At 35.8% G+C, this 17,146-nt stretch overlaps 1 protein-coding gene across 1 annotated transcript; it reads right to left on the bottom strand.

Moving 5' to 3' along the window:
* Positions 1 to 6,262: 6,262 nt before the first annotated feature.
* On the bottom strand, positions 6,263 to 9,223 carry LOC107790470 (protein SIEVE ELEMENT OCCLUSION B-like). Its single transcript, NM_001325498.1, is given in 7 exon segments — positions 6,263 to 6,880; positions 6,972 to 7,457; positions 7,542 to 7,684; positions 7,889 to 8,001; positions 8,126 to 8,574; positions 8,749 to 8,871; positions 8,996 to 9,223. Coding segments are annotated over 7 exon segments (2,160 nt in total).
* Between the last annotated feature and the right edge of the window lie 7,923 nt (positions 9,224 to 17,146).

A 17,146-nucleotide genomic window follows, 5' to 3' on the forward strand; every position in this document is an offset into this window, starting at 1 on the left:
TACTGAAGCATCAAGGTTAAACAATCTTCTCAAAAATGAATGAAATATTGAAACTTTCACTAAAAGAATGAATATAAGAAGTAATTCTCTTCACAAGTTATTTTAAGCTCACAACTACATGAAAGGAATATATGCATGCATACTTGCTTATCCTAATGATTATACAAATGGCATGGTTCATGCAAGATATTCGTTCTTATTCAAATCTATAAGTCACGGATAATATTAACACCAAACATAATGGTAGTATATTGCATCTAGTCGACTCAAGCAATATGTAGTTGTACATAATAAAAAATGTTACTAAAAATATATCACCTTATAAAGCATCCGAAGGAATTTAAATAGCCTATAGTGATACCAATCACTTAAGCTTCACAATCACATGTAATACTTCCTTCATCATTTGTAGAGTATGTATGAATGTTGAAGCATTTTTAAGCATATTCCTTGACCAACCATTATGCAAATTTCATTTATCCCTTTTTATGACTGGACTCAGAATTCCTGCAAAACAGATTAATTTATTTTTGGTACCCAAATCTTTTTGGGTCCTTCATGGTTAGTAGAATGAATAATTCGAGATGCATGTAACTGTTTTGGTCTCCAAACATATTTTGATCTAACATAACTTTTGGCATAATTACATGCAAATACTTTATGTCCAGAATTGCCACAATAGTGGCATGTAATATGAGGATAAGAGTGTTTACCTGCAGCTGCCTTATTAGTTGACTTGGAGCTTTTCTCAGTCAACTTGTTCAAAGTAGGACATTTACCAGTAGATCCCTTTTCAGTCGACTTATAGCTGTTAAGCCAAGGAGACGACTTTGATCGATCAAAGTAGTGGCTGGGGGATTTGTGCAAGCTGCTTATTTGTTTGCGAAGCTCAAAATTTTCTTCTTGAAGTAAGTTATTCTCCACCAGATATTCTTTAAGCTGAATATCCCACTCATTCTTTTCATTTTTCAACTTGTTATATTCTTCAAGTTGGATCTCCCAATTCTTTTTCTCCTTTCTCAACTTATTATATTCATTTAGAACTTTCTTATAGCCATTGAGAACCAATTCGATATCATCCTGCAATTCATCACATTTATCGCAATACGTAATAGGAGTGGGGCATTCCTTGTTAATTTCTCCCATTTCCATGAAACATTGATTCTCCATTCTTTCGTGATTGTTTTCTTCTTGATATTCGTCCTTGTCGCTCCAAGATTTGTGATTATTTTTCTTAAGATCACAATCCAGAATAGCATTAAAGCACGCCTCGTCGGTTTCTTCTTTTTTCTTGAGACATATGCTTGTCATTTCTTCTTGATCATCCTCGTCGCTCCAAGTTGAGATTCTATGGTTTTTCTTCTTTATGTTGGGACATTTTAATTTCATATGTCCAGGTTTACCACATTTGTAGCAGCATTTGTTCTCTTGTTGTTGAACCTCATTCTTCTGATTCTTTTGATGATTATGGATGGATTGAGATTTTCTATTCTGCTTCTTTCTACTCTTCCCTTTTCTCGTCCTGGGTATCACGGCCAAGTCTTCTCAATCTTCACCATTTTTAGATTCTTCAAGAGTTGACGTGGATTCAATTTCCTTAACTTTGTTGGCGTCCCCATGCATATTTTCCAATCTGTCCCATATATCTTTAGCAGTCTCACAGGTGGATATTCTCTTATATTCTTCTTCACTAAACGCACAATAGAGCACGTTGATTGCTCTAGCATTTGTTTGTATAATATCCAACTGTTCTTTTGTGTAGTCAAATATGGATGCCCTTTTTACAAGATTCTTTCCATCACTGTTGTTCGGAATAAGTCTTGGTCCATTCTGAATAACTAGCCAAGCTCGATAATCTATTGATTGGACATAAGCCTTCATTCTTTCTTTCCAATTGCTATAGTATTGACTATTGAAGTACGGTGGCCTTCTTGTTGAGTATCCCTCTTGAATTACGGTTCCAATAATTTGATGACATTTCATGGATCTTTTCTCACTTGCTGTTAAGCAAAAAAATAAAAATGTGAGACCGGCTCAGATACCAAATTAAAGTACAAGAGGGGGGTGAATTGTAGCCTTTTTAAATTTCTAGTCGACTACTCTTCAGACCTAGTCGACTTAAGCGGAGACAGCCTGCACAGAACGGTTAGTCCTTTCGATTTAAACAAGTGTTAATCACAATAAACAGTAGAGGAACAGAATATAATATAAGAGCGATACAGTAAATGACACCAGGAATTTTAAACTGGTTCGGAACCAATGTTGTATCCTAATCCAGTCCCCTTGGGTTGCAAGAGTGTTGTCTTTTAGAGCTCTTCGTAAATTGAATTGAGTACAGCATTTGTGATTTTCAGCAATCACCACCAACACTGACAGGGTTGGTTTTCTCTCGCTCACCAACAACGACCCTTTGGTTTTCACTCGCTCACCAAAGAAACGAACAATGACACAACCTCTAGGACACACTGCCTTTCCAATATTTTTTTGTCTCTCTTCTCTCTTTTGGGTACACAATAAATCTACTAAAGTGAATTACAATGCTTGTTAAGAGTAGAATAAAGAACTTGTAGTTGGATAGACAATTGTATAGAAGGTTGCGTGTCTTCTTCTTTCCCAGGCTCTTATTTTTATAGTCTTCAATAGCTTCTGACGTTGGGCTTGATTTTGCTGATCCCTTGATTTATTCAATCAGAAGATTTTCTCCTTTGATTGAGTAGATACCAACGTGACTTCCTGATGAAGTGTCTTGCTAATAGACTCAAATATATTTCCAATTTGCTGCTATTCTGGACCCCATGCCTTAAGCTTATTTGATTTCTTTCTTTGTGAAGTAGACAATATTATTGTGTATCCATAAAATGAGATCTTCCCATTTGGAGTGTTGTCAACAAATGCACCAGTATATATTGAATTTTTCTTCCTTGAAAGAGCTTGGTGATTCTCTGCCTTTGATCTTGGAGATATAATTTCTTACTATAATATTGTAGTAAGAATATTCCATACGTAGTAAATCTTGTCCAAAACTTTAGGAAGCATTCTTCCATAATTCTCCAATGTTCCTTTAGTAGGTTTTGAAAAATAATCTCTTTCCATAAAATAGATTATACTATACCCATAATATATTTTCTTTCCATAGAAAATATATTCTTCTCCCATTATATTGAAAATATTCCTTTCTTGATCTTAGAAAATAATATCTTTCCATAATATAAATTGTTCTACGTCCATAATATATTTTCTTTCCATAGAAAATATATTCTTCCTTGGTCTTGTAGTATCTTTTCCTTGTAGTATCTACCTTCCATAAAATAATAGATCTTCTCAATGATTTTAGCAACTTTCCTTTTAAGATGTTGAAAAGCTTTTCATCCATAAGTTCTATTGATTCTTCTTCTAATATTGTAGTAAGCCATTCAATATTTGAAATTTCACTTTCAAATATTATTCCTTCTAAATTAAATCTCTGAAAATAATCTTCCTTGATGAATTCTTCACATGATATTCTCTTTTCCATAGTTGTATCTTTACAAATATTTTCTTTCCTGTACAAGAATATGATTACCACAAGTAAATGTTCTTTGATTAATAGTTATTTTGGTTTGTTATTATCAAAATTAATACGTGAAACCTTGAAGCAAACACGGAGGTCGCTACGTGCGTGATGGCATTTTTGGAGCATCACTTGGCTTGCTCAGTGTTGGAATTGACTTGTTCAAGATAAGTAACTCTTCTAAACTTAGTGCTGAGGATACGAAACCCCAAATTACGTGTTGTGTGATTGGTATTGAGGTGATGCACATTCTAGGTGACGGGCGTATGGGCGTGTACCCTGTGAATTGTGACTCTGTTGTTTCTATGGCACTATATAGTAGCCCTACTTTGTTGATATTTGTGTTTTCACCATGTGATAAAATAACTGAGTTGTCAATCATGTTAGATATCATGTTTAGGCTTCATGTTGATATTGTTAGGACCCATAGTGGTCTTCGCTTGCTGTCATCTCACTGATTTCATTGATATTTCGTACTCAGTCATATTCATGCATTCATATCATATCTCAGTCTCAGTTGTTATTTATCGATACATCATATCATTGTTCTGGGTTAGCTTTCATGACATTGTGAGCCCGTGGGTGAGACTGGAGCGATTGATGACTGAGTGAGGCCGAAAGCCTGATTATAAGTGACAGTTATGGGACCAGGCTGTACGTCGCTGTGGTTATACTGATTTATGATAGCGCTTGGGCTGAAAAAGCCCCTCCGGAGTCTGTACACACCCCAGTGAGCGCGGATGATATTATTGAGGGATGAATTTTTCTGGACATGGATTTGTCCGAAGTACTTGATATTTGGAGATGAATTTCTCCACAGGGTTGGACTGCCCTTTTTCCTTGGTACTGGGTGACTTATAGTCAGCGTTGTATATGTTTTAGGATGGATTTTCCTGGGCCGTATGGGCCATATACAGTACCGAGTGGTTGAGCATGATGAGTGGAAAGTGTGAGACAGTGAGATTGAGTACTTTGAAAGTGTGAGTACATGATTCATCTCTGAGATACATGGCATTGGCATGCATATATGACATACATGCATAGAGACGCATTTTCCTCATTAATGACTTTTTACACACAATGATATATGGTCATAGAGAGGTATCTCACACTTGCTATCTGGAAACAAAATGAAACATCTTATTTATTATGAAAAAGATTTTTAGAAAGATTTACAGTTTTCAAACTATCTCATAGTTTACGACAATGTCGGTAGAGAATTTGAGTTTTCACTGATATTCTGGAAAAGAGGAACTATTTTCGAAAAAACTGTGAAAGAAAGCTGAGCATTTTATTTCTGAGTTACTTCCTTATTTATATGCTCTACGTTGCTATGAATTGTTGTTGGTTATTGGTGTTGGACCCGACCTATGTTCCAGCTCGTCACTACTTTCAACCTAAGGTTAGGTTTGTTACTTATTGAGTACATGGGGTCGGTTGTACTCATACTACACTTCCTCCACGTTGCGTGCAGATTTCGGATGTCGATGTTGACGTGTTCGACGGAAGCTGGATTGGAAGATGTACCTGTGTCCCCGTTGTAGCTGCCTCTTGTTCATGGTAGCCTTAGATTTTAAAACTTTGTTTATGTACTTTTCAAAGAGAAGGTGTATTTAGTTCATATCAGCTTTATAAACTCTATTCTTAGAAGTTCATGATTTGTACTGCTAGTCCTTGAGAAAAATGTATAAGATTTAGATAATTCTCTTGTTTAAACTGTCTTATTGAATATTATTGGAATTGCCAACAGCGCCCCTCGGCAAGCTGCGTCGCGCGCGCAAACCCTGATGCTAAAGTCAAGGTTGCCGCCAACGGACCTGCTTTTACTTTGTAGGAATCTAAGTCCTTTTTGTTATAAATATAGAGTAGCTTTACTTCTTGTATTTCCATTATAGTCTCTAGCTTATTTATGTCAATACCTTGTAACTTTGGTTTATTTTTTTTAAGCATTATTAGGGGGATCAAGTAGTCTAACTTTCAAGCAAGCAAACAATTTTCTGTATTGGTGTCTTTCCCCTTCGACACCATGTTGCCTTTATGTAATAGCTTGCATTAATTCAATCAAACTTTCTTTCATTCTCATTTTCATTTTTGTTCTCTCAATTACTCTTGACATTGATTTTCTCGTACGACAGTCACAGTCTCGTCTAGCGTACGGAAGGGAACCCAGTTGGGAGATAATAACCACACGGACATCAGTTGCTTAGCCTTATGTCGCCCATCCAAAACATCTTAGGAAGGCGCCGCGTAACAAATCACATGATCTCACTTGATGTCAAGAAAAACAACGTAACTTCCCTTGTTCCTGTGCCTCTATATGTATCATTGTTCCATTCTTTACCATCATACTGATAAAGCATTTTAGTTCAATGTGATTATTTATAGAATAGGAGCGGCTATGACTTATGACAACCCCATAACAAGGAAACTCTTCAATGGAAGTTAGAAAAAAAGACCAAAGTAACTAAAAAAGACGTGCCTCAATTTCATTACCTATAAATTATTACACACTCAAATAGTAGTCTAGAGCTGATCAAAGACATCCTTTGAGAGCTAGACAATTACATACAACACATGACTTACATATAGTAAAACAAAAGTGGTACAAAGACCAACTATTATTTTGGACAACAAAGATGAAAATTCCTTAGCATAGAAACTAAGGAACCACATTACTATATAACAAGCAATAGATTGAATAGAGACAACCCCTCAATCAGTGCAGCAACGGTACATGAAAAACCTCTCCATTGGCCTTCCACATTCTGCACACACTATCATTTCTGGAATATCCCCATCAAGTCCGGGTAGAATTAAGCGATTGCAGTGCTGAGGAGTGTGCAATTGCAGAAAATAATCAATAAGTGCGGGCACAAATCCTTTTTCTCTAGCATCTTCCTCCCAAACAGTGTAATCATCTAATGTTTTGGTGATTATCTGACTTTTGGCTCGTGCCATTTCGAACGATCCTCTGCTTATAAGTGCCCAACCTTGATCACTTCCATCAAAACTCAGCATTGTCAACACTTCTTGCATAATTTTATCTTCTTGGATTGTCTTTCCAAGCTGCATTTTAGAATAAAACATGCTCTCTATTCTTGTCCAAAAGTACCAAACTGATGTTAAGTCCATCAAACAATAACTCAGATTTTCTGCTGTTACCATGCTGTTGATTCTTCGAACTCGCTCCTTGTTGTTGCTCTTCCCAACATACATCATTAGTAGATCAATCCCAGCTCTTTGTGCTACACTTTTTGCTGATTTTGTGAAACTACGGATCCATTCTATGTCTTCTCCTCCATATAAACAGATAAACTTCCCACTCGTCATCTGATTGCCACATTATAAAAGCAAGATTTTTATTACCATTAGTACAAGGATGTGAGTATAAAAATAGCAAAGGATTTTGTTGTAAATTTACCCATTCAATTAAATTCTGATCAATGCCATCGACGACTAGCTCAAGACGCCAAGATTCAACGCTCCACAAAGCTTCCTCTTTGGAAATAGTGAAGGGATAGGCCAAATTTCCCCAAATCCAAGCCATGTGAATAGCATTTGGACAGGCCACTTTACCCTGTTGTGGATCCAAGGTTACAAGCATCATTTTCTTAGAGAAATGCCACCTTTCTTTGACAAACTTGACGATTGCTGGCTCTAACAAAGAAGGATGGTGCAATGTGTACCACGGCATAATTGCTTGCAGCTCCTTAAATTTCATTTCCTGCTCTTCATTCCATCCCCTTGATCTATCCACAATTGGAAGCCACACTATTTCGTATTGAAGTTCTGGCCTTGCCCTTGATTCAGTGTATATATGAGACAGTACTAACAGCTCTTCAGGGCTGGCGTCAAGATCTGACAGAAGAAGCAGAACAGTCTTTCTTCTAAGCACCTCAATACTAGCCTGAAGTCAAGGAAAACATAATCTTTAACACAGGAAAAAACATAATCTTTCTTTCAGGTTAAAACAAGTAAAATTTGAACGTACCCTCGTGCGAGTGGTTCCTACTTCAAGTGGGAGTAAATCATCCTTGATATAAATCATTCCCCTGTTTATCTTCATGTTGTCGAATTGAGTTGTCTCAAAGAGGTGCACCAGCATCTGATAGTACTCAACGTGCATCTTCTCCTCTGCATGGAATAGATATAATTAAGCCCTTTAGAAAATTTCAGTTCTAGTATAAATCATGGTTTTGTTACTTTATGATGATTTCTTGACTCCTTGTGAAGGATTTTGAAGTTTCAATTTCGCTAAGATACTTATTTCTTATCTTAATCTGTCACTTCTCTTCCATTTTCTTGTATATTTATGATTCGATGATTAAATATACTCACGAATATGATGATAGCAACGCTCTAATTCAGCTTTGAGGTGATCGCTTATGTTTCTCAGCTTGTGAGTGGAGCTTGACATTTCCCATGTGTCTGATGTAGTAGCTGCTATCATCCTGCATATTCCATTTGTTTGCATGTAATAATGTTACTTCCATTTGAACCAAATTACAAAAAAAAAAAAAAAAAAAAGAAGAAGAAGAAGAAGAAGAAATATTGTCGTTAAACGGAGGGGCTTACTCATAGTTCATTCCAAGAAGGCTAGTAAGTTGAGAGGCACAAGCAACAATACTTTTAATGGTCCAATAAACAGCCGTAGGAATGTGGGAAATAGCAATAGACAGAGGTGGTTGATCTTCAGAGATGTACTGAGAAGGAAGCCTCTTGAATTCAATTATGCGTTTGGTTACTTCCAAAATGGCCTTGATAAGTTCGTTGATGGCATCAAATCGCGACTTGAGGGAAGCATGGTGTTCCATAGTATCTGGTAGCTGTTTCAAGAGAGCCACAGATTTTGCCAAGGGATGAGTAGCAAACATCTGAGCCACCAGCCAGAATTCACCATAGGTAATGGCAAATGCTGCTAAGGATAGCACGAGTTTTGCGTCCCATTGGTAGCCAGAGAGCATAGCTAAAATTGCCATTGTTGTCGAATAAGTATCCCCTCCACCTGAGCACTTGCATGTCAACTGCAATTACATTTTGTAAAGACAAACGTGTTATAGCCATAAAAGAATAATCAAATAAACAGACCAATTCTTATTTTATGGTATCATATATGTCATAGATTCGTGGGGATTACAAAAGGACAGACTAAAAAGAAAAGTGTGTTAGAAAATGGGACACAAGTTATATTAATCAACCTCGCAAGAGACTTTGTGTATGATATAAGCCAATCCTTCGAGTATGCCATCAAAGGCAAGTGATGCCTTTTCTTCTAACTTCAATGCTTCAATGTTGGCTTCATGGTGCTGATCAGTAGTGCCCTGAAAACATATAGCATTGCAAACAAAAGTTAAGAAAACAAAACGCCGTTCTTTTGACAAGAAATGTGTTCAGAAAATTAGATTATATATCATGTAATCAAGCCAAAGAAAAAGTAAATGTTACATGTAGCATGCCATCAATGCGAGCAGGGTAAGCATGTTGAAAAATCTCCTCGACGACATGGAGGATGATTTTAACATCAACTTCGCGACCATCAGGATTGTGAGTATCAAGAATTTTCTTGGACATGGCATGATCATCAGACATTGAGAATACTGGGCGTTCTCGCCTCGCCATTGGCTGCGCAGGCTTACCATGATGAGCAGCTGGCACCAAAGCACGACTTGCCATTTTCTTGGGCTTTTTAATTTGGCCTTTGAAAAAGAAAAGAGTACTGGATTTGGTTTGATGATGTTAACTGAAGCATGCATGCAAGGTATATATAGTGAGGAGAAAGACGGGAATAAATTAAGGGGGAGGGAAAATGTAAATGAATCGAGTACCTTGCTTGTAAAGAGGGTGTAATATGCTAAAGCATTTCCGAATTTGATAAGGTAGTAATTATTACACTACATATGGTGGTCCCTTTGAAATTTTCTTTACAGGGTTAAAGCATATAATACTTTTTGATTTGATTATTACAAGTTGTACAAGTCCTAGATTTTGATGTTAGATTGGAAGGATTGTTCTCTATTGTTGATCTTGAAGTAGAGCTATCACTAACTTTTTTCTTCTAAATGAGAAGTCATTATTTAGGAGTCCCCTTAAAATTGATTTTGGTCTTTAATTAGGCTACTCCTCTATTGCATAATTAGATTACCAACCTGATATTACAGGTTAAAGGCTTGAGGGAAGAGGCAAAGAACATAAATCCTCATTCTACCTGTTTTTTTTCTTCTTCTCAAAAGTCAGTTTGCGGAGTAATTAAGAATTGTACTACCAAAATCGGGCCAATTTTAACCTTTATTAAACTTTTGGTCTAATATTATTGTGTCATTCGAAAAAGTCTTTTTTATATATATATTCTTGACCCCTAATTGAGCTCCAACTGTCTAATATGAGGTAATTTTAAATCGTAGTCAAAAGTTAAATGATCAATTTGAATCTTTTTCTTGAAGAATTTGAGCAAAGGACTACCAATTTCAAACTAAAGCTCCATTAATGCAAGCGCAATACGAGAAAAGTTGCAAAGGGGAAGGGTGTGAATGGACCAAAATTATAATTGAGGATAAAATTGAGCAATTTTTAGTAGTATAGGGACAAATTTGCACATTTTCCCATTTTAGAAAGGAGAAAAAGAAAAGGTCTTCAACGTTTTCGTTTCAAACAGACAAATCATGAATAGTTCTCTGATATAAGTTTATCTTGCCTTATCGTGATGAGGGTAATATCCGAATTTAAGTTATATCAGTTGTTGTATACCGTAAAAATCGGTCTCAAGAATTACTCCCTCTTGTTTATTTTTAATTGTTCACTTTTGACTTTGCGCATCCCTTAAGAAATAATAAATAAAATGCATAATTTAACATGATACTCATATTAATTGATGCATATTTTTAATGGATTTGAGAAAATGATTTGAAATGGGTAATTAATATGGTAGGTATAACAGGAAAAAAGAAATTGTCTTCTTTTGAAATACTAAAAGTGACAAGTAAAAGTGAAAATCTATTTTTAGAATAGTAGACAAGCAAAAGGGAGTGGAGGGACTGAGTGATTTGGGAAGCGATATGTGTCAAGGATGACCAGTTGGCAGTGACTCAACCATGGTAATATCAGATACGAACCTTTGACCGGATAAGAAGCAATTCAAAATATGATCATTATGGAAACGCTACAGAAGACTCCAAGATTTCTCCGGCCTATATTAGCTTTTATTAGACTTTATTACCCTTTAGCATTCTTTATCACCTCTTAATTACCTTTTATTATAGCATTAATGTTGGTAGTTACGAGGGCTATGATTTGTAATCATAGCTCTAGTATAAATAGAGGCCTTCATTCTACTGTAAGGGGAAGATATACTAAAAACAAAAGACTAATATTCTTTCTTTCATTCTTTTAAGCTTTATATAAGTGTGCTCGAATCAATTATGTTATCCCGGTAGGAATATTCTGAAGCTCAGGCTTGTCTCTTCTTTAATTATCCTTATTTTGATCGCTTTCTTCTTCATTACTTTATCTTATCGGATCAATTTAATTCATGTATTTATAAACCATGTTAGAAATTTAACTGTACCGTTTTTTCGGTAAACAGTTACAAAAAGCTTTTAACAATCTTCTTGTTATGTTATAACTCACATTCTTACACGAATAATTTTCTTAGCAATTGGAATTGAAAAAAGAAAAAGAGCGTACTAAAATAATTCCGTTGAAAGAGTGTTTTGATTAATCTAATTTGATTCTCCAAACTCGTGCATCAAAGAAAGCATTTTAGCCTATTATATAAATGACTATTGACTACGTAGAAGATCGGAAGGTGTAGGTGGACCTTCACTCTTTTATGTTACGTCTATTTGTTTGTAGTTTAGAATAGTTTTTTAAGTACGTGCTAGCGGTAGAACTATTGGTCATTGGAGCTTTTTTTACTTTTAGCCCGCGCCAGAAACTATTTACATTCGATAGTCAAAAAAGTATATAAAATTTGTATATAACATACGTAATGTGTATATATACAAAATGTATACAAAAATGTATATTTTTTATTTTGAGAGCAACTATACAATGTCATTTTTCCTCCTAAAAATGCATTTTCGCTTTTACTTATCTATTTTAGAAAATCAAAAGAAAACTAAAATTCTTTTCCTGTTTTACCCTTATTATTAACTACTCATTCCCAAAGTATTTCACAAGACTTTTTAAAATGCTATTATTTTTATGGGTATTATGGTAAAATATGTACTTTAGTTATCATTTTTTAAGGGGCGTATTAAGTCTATTGTGGACAAGTAAAAGTGAACGGATAGAGTACATGGTCAATATAAGGATTTTACACTATCATATCATTTTTACCTGTTTTAGCAGGTAATCTATTTTATTTTCAACATTAAAAAAATCATATTGTAAGAAGGCTTACTTGTAAATATTCTTTGGTTAGACATAATAATGTAATTTTATCTATAACTTGAAAAAAAAAAAAACACTCTTGTTTGTATTGTCCCACACTTACCCCACTTAGTGAGGGGTTCCTAGCTAGACTAGAATTAGTTAGACTACCACTTGTCCCTTTAGGGGACATCCCAATTTTTAAAAAACAACCACTTTGAAACTTTAACTTGTGTCATTACTTTATACTCCTAGCTAGGTCTTATCCAAATTGTAAGTTGTCCACTCCAAGTAACGGATCATAAACTTGGAATATTAAAATATTTGCAATGAGCCTCTTGTGTATAGGTTTTTCTTCTTTTTGTTTCTTCTTTTGTGTTAATAAAGTTAAGTGAAAATTTGGGAACAACGAGCATGTTTCATGTGCTAAGATTGCTTAATTTCCAAGGGGATTTTGGAATACGAGGATTCCTCGATTATTATCTATTTATCTTTAATAAACTTACCTAAAGATAGGAAAGTTTTAAAAAAAAATGGAATACTGTTTTCCAAGATTCTTTTTGTCTATTTTTCTTGAGTCCATTTTCTAAACGTAATTGAAATGTATTCCATTTGAACGAAAGAAAAAAAGTAAATAATTACTCTAAGTGTTTATACCAAAGTCCAAACAAATCAATTTAACCTCAATAAATAAAAATAATAGCAAAAATATCATTTAAAAATTAGTTAAGTGATGAGTGCGTGTACGGTCAGATCTTTCTATACCGCATCTCTGTATAACAACCCGTCACTATAAAATCTATATTTTTCCGAAACCTATTTTTATGTTATGTCATAATGTATGTCCTCTATAACAATAATTTACTATAACAGCCAAAAAATATTAGAACAAACGAGATTGTTATAGAGAGACTTGACTGGATAAGAGATTTTCATTTATTAATTTTCTATAAACAGTAAATTTTAAGATTAGGGGAGTGCCTTAAACTTGGAAGTTTGGACGTAATTAATGTGACGATAGGAAAGAGGATGAAATGGTACGTCATGTTGTATAAAGTAAAAGACCTAGCTATACTAATTTTCTAAATTCTATAGAGAAAGCAATTCAAACTCTCGAGACTCCAAAGTAAGAACAGTGCAAAAAGTCTCAGGGAAGACGCAAAGAGCACAAGTCCTCAGTACATTTGTTTTCCTGCAAAAGTCGGTTTCATGGACTAATATTCACTTTGTCATTAAAAAAAATTTAGAAAAATGTTCAACCATGTTTCCATTCTGAAAACTTAAATTCAATTTTTACCAGTATCTTCCTCTTTTCTAATAATTCTGGGTAGGGGTGTACATAGGTCGGGTTGGTTCGGATTTTACAATTACCAAACCAAACCAATTGTGTCGGGTTACTAAATCTAAAGACCAATAAAGCTCGGGTTTTTCACTCTCGATTTTTCTCGGGTTTTCAGGTTATTCGGATTTTTTCAGGGTTTTTTTCCGGTAAAATCTTCATAGAACAAAATATTGTAAACATCTGTAGATCGAAAAATTTGAAGAAAAATAGCTAGGGTTTAAGAGAAAGTGAGAGAGGAATCGAGAAGCCTCTGTTCATTGTCTTTCAGAAAAATATCCATCGATCTTACATCTGTATGATAAAAGCTATATATATACAAGGGTATAATTGGTAGTCCACTCAACTACTTGGGCCACTACCCAACCAACTTATTAAGAAATCAACAATTGGGCTTAGCCCAGTACAAATAAATACAAAGGTGGTCCAATCCTTCAAGTAATAGCACTATCTCTAATACCCCGTCAAGTTGGAGGGTGTGCACACGCCCAACTTGCCAAGCAAAAAATGATGAGAAGCACCTGTAAGAGACTTAGTGAATACATCAGCTGGCTGGGAAGCAGTATTAATGTGACTCAAAGATATCAAACCATCAGTCAACTTAGTGCGGATGAAATGGCAATCGAGCTCAATGTGTTTGGTGCGCTCGTGGAATACCAGATTCTTAGCAATATGAATCGCAGCCATACTGTCACAAAAAACAGGTATAGGTGCTAAGAGAGGCATACCTAGATCAGAAAACAAACGAGCCAACCAAGACAATTCAGCCACAACGTTGCTTAGGGCCCTGTATTCTGATTCAGCAGAAGAGAGAGACATCACCTGTTGTTTCTTAGACTTCCAGCTTATTAAACTACCTCCAAAAGAAACACAGAAACCAGTAACAGATTTGCGAATCTAAAGGCAGGATGTCCAGTCACTATCACAGTAGCCATGGAGAGAAAGATCAGAAGAATTGTTCAAAAAATACCAACATCGGGAGTACCCTTTAAGTACCTTAAAACATGTAATGCAGCTTCCATATGAGGGACTCGAGGGGTCTTAAGAAATTGACTAAGATGTTGCACAGCAAAACATAAGTCGGGCCTAGTATGAGTGAGAAAATTGAGTTTACCAATTAAGCTTCGATAAGCATCAGGCCTAGGCAAGACATCCCCAGCCTCAGAATGTAACTTGGTGGACAAAGCAAGAGGGCACACAACAGGAGAGACATCTGAGCACTTAAACTCAGTCAATAGATCAGAGATAAATTTTCTTTGGTGTAGAAGAACCCCTGAGGAATGATAAAGCACCTCAATGCCAAGAAAATAGTTAAGGTGGCCCAAATCCTTTATCTTGAATTCAGCATCCAAAAAACTCTTTAAGGCAGTAATTTCAGCTATATCATTGCCAGTGAGGATGATATCACCCACATAGACAGCAATGAAAACAAAGGAAGCATCAGTTCTTTTGAAAAATAATGAATAGTCATTCAAAGAATGAGTGTACCCTCTAGAACAAAGAGACTGAGATAACTTTACATACCATTGCCGATAAGCTTGTTTCAAACCATACAAGGATTTCTTTAATTTGCAAGAAGAAGAAGAAGAAGAAGAAGAAGGAAGAGAAGAACCAACAGAAAGACCCTGTGGCAATCTCAGGTAGACTTCTTCATCTAAGTCCCCATGAAAAAATGCGTTATTCACATCCAATTGAAACAATGACCAATTATGTTTGACAGCAAAAGCAATGAGGCATCTAACAGTACACATCTTTACAACAGGTGAAAATGTTTCAGCAAAATCTACACCCTCTACTTGAGTGTCACCTCTAGCTACTAGCTTTGCTTTATACCTCTCAACAGAACCATCAGCCCTATACTTAATTTTGTAAACCTATTTGCACCCAATTGGCTTCTTACCTGGAGGCAAGTCAACAATGTCCAATGTGTGATTAGCCTCCAAAGCCTCAAACTCTTTTGTCATGGCCTCTTGCCAAGCAGGACTTATAGCAGCTTGATGGTAAGAATGAGGCTCAACTGCAGCTGTTAGTGCAGCAGTAATGATGGTAGTAGAGGAGCATAAAGAGGGAGGAAGGGATACGACATAATCCTGAAGGTGAGAAGGAATATTGTGAGTTCTGGTTGATTTCCTAGGAGCAGTAGGACTGGAAGAAATAGGTGAAGGAGAGGATTGAGCTGGAGATGAATCAGAATGGAGAGAAAAAGAAAAACTGGAAGGAGGAGAAGCAGGAGTGGAAATGGGTAAAGAAGTAGAAATAGGTGAAAAAGGGGTAAAGGAAGGAGGAAGAGAAACATCAACAGCTGAAGGACCAGAAGGGTTGGAAATGATTGTAGATGGAGAAGGAGGTAAAGGAGAAGGTATAGAATAAGGAGAGTCTGAGAGATGAAATGGAAAAACAACTTCATGAAAATGGACATCTCTAGAAATAAGTACAGACTTATTTTGCAAATTGTAAAGCTTATAGCCCTTCTTCCCAAAAGGGTAACCAATGAACACACAAAGGACAGCCCTTGGCTGAAATTTATCCTTTTGACACTTGGGAACTGAAGCATAGCAAAGGCAGCCAAAAGGTTTCAAATGGTTATAGGATGGTACAACATCAAATAAAAGTTCAAAAGGAGTTTTGTTTGATATTGTCACACCTCCTTTTTCCGCCCCAGCGAGGGTACAAGGAGTTTTTTCCAATTAAAGGACAATCGAAACGGGATTTATTTATTTATTTCAGAGTCGCCACTTGGGATATTTAGGGTGTCCCAAGTCACCAATTTTAATCCCGAATCGAGGAAAAGAATGACTCCATATTACAGTCTGCGAACCAGAAATCCGGATAAGGAATTCTGTTAACCCGGGAGAAGGTGTTAGGCATTCCCGAGTTCCGTGGTTCTAGCACGGTCGCTCAACTGTCATATTCGGCTTATTTATCTGATTTTAATACAATTATGAACCGATGTGCCAATTTTAACTTTTTACCACTTTATTATTATTATTTTTTAAAAGAATGTGAACATCGCTTAAAACACGTCTTTGGACTGCGTCACATGAAATGCACCCACAATCCGGAACACATTTTATTTGATGTTTTGGGATTTGGATTTGGGTCGCATGAAATTCACACCCAAGCTTAAGAAAGTAACATTATTAAATACGCGCCTAAAGTGACTAGCGTATCATTTACTTTAGGTAGGGCCGTGAAATTTTACTAAACGGTCCATCCCGAAGTCTAAACAATTTTAAAGCAAATATTTACTGAGGGCCCCACAGTTTTGTATTTTGATTTGGCGAGGCTCATATCATTCTTATTTTTTGAAAAGAATTTGCAACGTCATGGACACACATCTCGAACCACGTCACAATCAATGTACCCGTGATTAGAGACACATTTCGACTCCGTTGAGATTTGGATTTGGGTCACATAAATGTGCACCCGTGTTTAGGAAGGTTAAATTATTAAAGGTGCGCCTAAAGCAACTAGCGTATTGTTATTTTGGGAAGGCCGTAAAATTCGCTAAACGGCATGTCCCGAATTCTAAGTATTTTAATATATACATTTAGAGGGCCCCGCAGCCTATGCATTTTTGTTTGTCGAGGCTCGTCTCATTTTTATTTAAAAGGATAAACCTACAGTGACTACATTTTTTCTATTAAGTTTGTCTCTAAAATAAAAGAAAATCTCTTGATTAATTACATGCTAAAAAATGTAACCTATTAGTTATTAGTTTACGGCTAATGCGAATGGAAAATTGCGATCGAGTTTGTACAAAGAAAAACTGCTTTCATTCTATATTCTGTTATTCAATAATACTAAAACATGAGATTGACACACCATAATATCAAAACAAATTAACTAGTATTTGATTAATTTAAACTAACATTATTGGATGAAGAAGT

This window comes from Nicotiana tabacum, chromosome 6, assembly GCF_000715075.1.
Source record: "Nicotiana tabacum cultivar K326 chromosome 6, ASM71507v2, whole genome shotgun sequence".
NCBI lineage: Eukaryota > Viridiplantae > Streptophyta > Magnoliopsida > Solanales > Solanaceae > Nicotiana > Nicotiana tabacum.